Source organism: Artemia sp. Qi Xiang Cuo, chromosome 4 (assembly GCF_049724085.1).
Source record: "Artemia sp. Qi Xiang Cuo chromosome 4, ASM4972408v1, whole genome shotgun sequence".
In the NCBI taxonomy this organism is placed as follows: domain Eukaryota; kingdom Metazoa; phylum Arthropoda; class Branchiopoda; order Anostraca; family Artemiidae; genus Artemia; species Artemia sp. Qi Xiang Cuo.
In genome coordinates, this window is record NC_142797.1 from 89429625 (window position 1) to 89435889 (window position 6265).

The window sequence follows — 6265 nt, forward strand, 5'->3', positions numbered from 1 at the left end:
TCCATGCTAAGGTTATATGCTTATCTTTTCCATGAGAAAAATATTGGAGATAAAAAATACATGGGGCACGTTAAACTTCTTATGAACTTAATGTAGCTACGATGTATTCTTAATGAGTGTGCTAAGCATATGTAGCAACTCTATAGCCAATTGGGTTACCCAATCCTATTGTTATAATATTTGAGAATGAAAAAGAAACAAGACTTTCCAAGCTTTATGGAAACGACTACGAATAGTAATGTGGTAAAGCTTTTTAAATTAGTTAATTATTAATTGAGTAAAAATATATTAAGACGCAAAAACAAAGTTTCAAAATACCACTTTTTAAGATAAAGATACAAATCGTGGAATGTGTGGATTTGGAGGGAACTTGCTCAATAACCAATTTCCTGGCTAAATGCGTCAATGTACCGGAAGGACGTGGTTAGTTTTCCATATATATACCCCGATTTTTGGGACTGAAGGCAGACTTTTTGACTTGCCGGGTGAACCTCTGCCCGTTTATTTTCTCATTAGGAATACCTTGGGATTTTGTCTTATCATTGTAAGTGTCTGTATCTTATTATATATCATTGTAGTTTTTGAGACTTGTGGTCTACTTGGGACAGCCGGTCCCAGTAGGGAGTATATATCTGATTATTATTATATGTTAAATGAATAAAAGTATTGTATTTTAGACAACCTCTCTACAATCTACCTTTAGCCCTCAAACATACCCAGTCGGTACGCCGCAGTAGTTCGGTCATAGCCTAAGGCACACTACCAAAGTTTAACTACCATAGGGCCAGAGTTTATCTCCCATATAAAGGGAGAATAAAGGCATCTACGAGTACAACCCCCAAATACCATAAATAGTAACACTTCACAACAGTAAGAAAACCTTCAATTGTAGAGACTATCTCAACTATGTTTTTTTGTGATGTCAATAAGTATTATTCAAGTCAATAATACTTTTAATTTTTTCAGCTTTAATGGAAGAAAGTACTGAGTCATTAACTTCAACATCTTCAACAACACCCTCAACAACTACGTTCACTTCCTCCGAAACACCTTCCACATCAACTATAACTTCTACAATACCAACCTCAACGTCAACTCCGACAACCTCTCTCATCACTACGACAGAAGCTCCAACAACTAGCACTCAGTCATCAACTTCAACATCCTCAACAACACCCTCAACAACTACTGTCACTTCCTCTCCAACACCATCCACATCAACTATAACTTCTACAACAACAACCTCAACGTCAACTCCGACAACCTCTCCCATCACAACGACAGAATCTCCAACATCCAGCACTCAGTCATCAACTTTGACATTCTCAACAACACCCTCAACAACTACTATCACTTCCTCTGAAACTCCTACCACATCACCTATAACTTCTACAATAACAACATCAACGTCAACTCCATCAACATCCTCAACAACACCCACTACAGCTGCTATCACTTCCTCTGAAACACCTTCCACGCCAACTATAACTTCTACAATAACAATCTCAACGTCAACTCCGACAACCTCTCCCATCACAACGACTGAAGCCCCAACCACCAGTACTCAGTCATCAACTTCAACATCTTCAATAACACCCTCAACAACTACTTTCACTTCCTCTGAAAAACCTTCCACATCAACTATAACTTCTACAATAACAACCTCAACATCAACTCCGACAACCTCTCCCATCACAACGACAGAAGCTCCAACAACCAGCACTCAGTCATCAACTTCAACATCTTCAACATCACCCTCAACAACTACTGTCGCTTCCTCTGAAACGCCTTCCACATCAACTATAACGTCTACAATAACAACCCCAACGTCAACTCCAACAACTTCTCCCATCACAACGACAGAAGCTCCAACAACCAGCACTCAGTCATCAACTTCAACATCTTCAACAACACCCTCCACAACTACTGTCACTTCCTCTCCAACATCTTCCACATCAACTGTATCTTCTACAATAACAACCTCAACATCAACTACGACAACCTCTTCCATCACAACGACAGAAGCTCCAACAACCAGTACTCAGTCATCAACTTCAACATCTTCAACAGCACCCTCAACAACTACTGTCACATCCTCTGAAACACCTTCCACATCAACTATAACTTCTACAATAACAACCTCAACATCAACTCCGTCGACCTCTCCCATCACAACGACAGAAGCTCCAACAACCAGCACTCAGCCATCAACTTCAACATCTTCAAAAACACCCTCAACAACTACTTCAACTTCCTCTGAAATACCTTCCACATCAACTATAACTTCTACAATTACAACCTCAACATCAACTCCGACAACCTCTTCCGTCACAACGACAAAAGCTCAAACAACCAGTACTCTGTCATCAACTTCAACATCTTCAACAGCACCCTCAACAACTACTGTCACTTCCTCTGACACACCTTCTACATCAACTTTAACAACTTCTACTTTAACAACCTCAGCATCAACTCCGACGACCTCTCCCATCACAACGACAGAAGCTCCAATAACCAGCACTCAGCCATCAACTTCAACATCTTCAACAACACCCTCAACAACTACTGTCACTTCCTCTGAAACACCTTCCACATCAAGTATAACTTCTACAATAACAACCTCAACATCAACTCCGACAACCTCTTCCGTCACAACGACAGAAGCTCCAACAACCAGTACTCTGTCATCAACTTCAACATCTTCAACAGCACCCTCAACAACTACTGTCACTTCCTCTGACACACCTTCAACATCAACTATAACTTCTACAATAACAACCTCAACATCAACTCCAACGACCTCTTCCATCACAACAACAGAAGCTCCAACAACCAGCACTCATTCATCAACTTCAACATCTTCAACAACACCCTCAACAACTACTGTCACTTCCTCTGAAACACCTTCCACATCAACTATAACTTCTACAATAACAACCTCAACGTCAACTCCAACAACCTCTCCCATCACAACAACCGAAGCTCCAACAACCAGTACTCTGTCATCAACATCAACATCTTCAACAACACCCTCAACAACTACTGTCACTTCCTCTGAAACACCTTCCACATCAACTATAACTTCTACAATAACAACCTCAACGTCAACTCCAACAACCTCTCCCTTCACAACAACCGAAACTCCAACAACCAGTACTCAGTCGTCAACATCAACATCTTCAAAAACACCCTCAACAACTACTCTCACTTCCTCTGAAACACCTTCCACATCAACTATAACTTCTACAATAACAACCTCAACATCAACTCCGACAACCTCTCCAATCACAACAACAGAAGCTCCAACAACCAGCACTCAGTTATCAACGTCAACATCTTCAACAACACCCTCAACAACTACTTTCACTTCCTCTGAAACACCTTCCACATCAACTATAACTTCTACAATAACGACCTCAACATCATCTCCAACAACCTCTCCCATTACAACGACAGAAGCTCCAACAACCAGCACTCAGTCATCAACTTCAACAACGCCCTCAACAACTACTGTTACTTTTTCTGAAACTCCTTCCACATCAACTATAACTTCTACAATAACAACCTCAACATCATCTCCGACAACCTCTCCCATCACAACGACAGATACTCCAACAACCAGCACTCAGTCGTCAACTTCAACATCTTCGACAACACCCTCAACAAGCACTGTCACTTCCTCTACAACACCCACTACATCAACTATAACATTTACAGTAACAACATCAACGTCAACTCCGACAACCACTCCCATCACAACGACAGGAAGTGGTCCAACAACCACCACTCAGTCATCAACTTCCACACCTTCTACAACACTTTCAACAACTACTGTCACTTCCTCTGCAACACCTTCGACATCAACTACAACTTCTTCAACTTCAACCTCAACGTCAACTTCAACAACTTCTCCTACCACAACAACGGGAATTCCATCAACCAGCACCCAGTCATCCACTTCTACTGCTACAACGACTGTTTCTACAACCACAACTTCACAGCCACCTGGTAAGTAATCAGAATTACTACCTAATTAATTGATAGTGTTAATACACTTTTGTGCTTTTAGTAAAATCAAATCCAAGTTATTTTTCACGAGTGGTATATTACCATCAAAAGTATATTCTATTTGAATTTGTTTTTCCCTTGATATTCAGTTTTCTATTTTTCCTTTTCCTTATCATCTTAGTCACACAAGACTCATGATTGTACGAATTAAATTCAATAAAAAGCCGGATATTTTCATTTGAATTCTAAACCTTGTGGCAAATTGTAAGCAAAATGTTAAAGCTGGATGAGTTTGAAAATGCTACTTTATAAGTTATGCTTCTTTACACCTTAATAAATGGTATATTTCTCATTATACCCCAAGCATATCCGAATTATTTCCAACTGTAGTTTTCTTACTTTAATCTATAATTTTTTTCAGCTATAGTTATAAAACTACAGCTTAAGACACAGTTTATTTATTATAACAAGATTGAGTAAAACAAAATATCAAACTTACGAGATACTTTGCTGGATCTTGCAGTGGTTTGGATGCACGAAATACTTTTCTACGTCAAAGAAGATCCAATGATTTTATTAAAAAAAAGACAAAACAGTAAAAAAAAGTAAAAACAATAAAACACTACCACCTTGGGTGTTTATAACAACTATTTTTACAAGGGAATTCAATCCGTCCTTTGTACTGAAGCATCAAAAATAAAAATACTTTTCAAGTTAAATAGCTAATAGTAATAGCTAAATTTGGCCTTCAGGGTACGTTTTAGTTAAATATGCATTGTATCTAATAATAAGAAAATTTTAACTTTGTCAGTAATTTACAAGTTAACCATTTTTGGTCAGTCTACAACAATAGCCATTTCATTTTTGAATAAAAGGTATTTTTTATCAAATTAACCAGGATTGAAGAGTTGTCTACTTTTCCCGATTTTTCTAAGTTGATACGGATTTAAAATAATAACTAATTTTTATACAATCCTTGGACCGTCCTGGTGCAGATAAATATTGTATGTGTATCTATATCCATCTGTTTTAGATGACATTAGTGACATTCATACATAAGTGGAATAAGAGCTGTGGTAAATGTGCTAAGAATCACCCGGGGTAAATAAACAATCAAGCTTTCAGCACTTGACATGCACTAGTCTTGTATATATTTGATTCTCTAATTGTGTATTAGTATAATTATTGATTTATTCTTTAGTTTTAAGTTTTGATGTGTCAAATTAACAGTTTAAATTGAGTTAAGGAGTTATAACGTGGATTCAATTCCTCCTTCCTGTTAAGACATCTAAGGAGTATCCATTTAATTTTTTTTTCTGTGTCTTGTTGTGATCACTGTTTTTTCTCTTCTAACTGCACATTTCATTTGTGATTCAACATGATGATCTCTGTCACTTTTCTCCTAACTGCAGATTTTGTGGCCCATTATTTTCATTTAGAATTCATTGTGATGCTTGTTGTTGCATGTCTTCTATCTGAAGATTTTATTTGTGCTTCGTTTTTGTACATCACTGCCTCAAACAATTTTCTATGTCTCTTGCCTTAGATGTTTTGATTCATTCTAAATTGTGTGTAATTTTGCATGACACCATATATACCAAAAAAAACACTTTCCCAGCCTTTTCCCAGATATCATATTTTTGCTTTAATTGCGTTGTTATATGTTTAAGTAACAATCAGGAATGTTATAATGCCTTTGCTCTATGAAAGATGTAAATTACGCATTGGCATTATCAACGATTTATTCTTTAATTTCAAGTCACAGCGTGGCAAATCAGCAATTTCAATTAAATTAAGAGAATCCAACGTGAATGACACTGTTCATCCTTCTCGAACTCGTGCGTTCTAAAACTAACACGTTCCATTATTCCATTGTAATTTTGCTTTATCTTCTGACAGTAGATTTCATTGTGCATCGTTTTCCTTGGCGATCAATCGTGATTTTTGCTGTTCCTTTTTTAATTATTTGAAAAAAACTACGTTTTCTAAAGAGTTAAAGAGGCTGAGTTACAAGGTCAAACCTTAAAACGTACAGGGATTAGGAGGCACAGTTGGGGGGCTGCCGCCCCAAACTTCCGCTTTCGCAGCCTTTAAATAAAAAAAAGTTTTTTAAACTGAAAGTAAGGAGCGACATTAAATCTTAAAACGAACAGAAATTATTCCGTATATGAAAGAGGATGTGCCCTCCTCAACGCCTCGCTCTTTACGATAAAGTTTGACTCTGTAACACAAATTTATTTTTAAAAAAAAAAAAAAA

General features: G+C 37.4%; 1 protein-coding gene across 1 annotated transcript; it reads left to right on the plus strand.

Moving 5' to 3' along the window:
- Positions 1 to 971: 971 nt before the first annotated feature.
- On the plus strand, positions 972 to 5857 carry LOC148953609 (uncharacterized). The gene is made up of 3 exons (XM_089088029.1): positions 972 to 2037; positions 2344 to 4008; positions 5679 to 5857. The coding sequence occupies exons 1-3, from the start codon at positions 972 to 974 to the stop codon at positions 5855 to 5857; spliced, it is 2910 nt and encodes a 969-aa protein (XP_088944155.1).
- The last annotated feature ends 408 nt before the right edge of the window (positions 5858 to 6265 follow it).

Bases quoted from the DNA above. Each gene is read 5' to 3' on its own strand.
- LOC148953609 (XM_089088029.1), top strand. From the start codon at position 972: ATGGAAGAAAGTACTGAGTCATTAACTTCAACATCTTCAACAACACCC. The intron at 2,038-2,343 runs GTACTCAGTCAT...CAACGACAAAAG, and splicing joins GACAGAAGCTCCAACAACCA to CTCAAACAACCAGTACTCTG. The intron at 4,009-5,678 runs GTAAGTAATCAG...TATATGTTTAAG, and splicing joins CACAACTTCACAGCCACCTG to TAACAATCAGGAATGTTATA.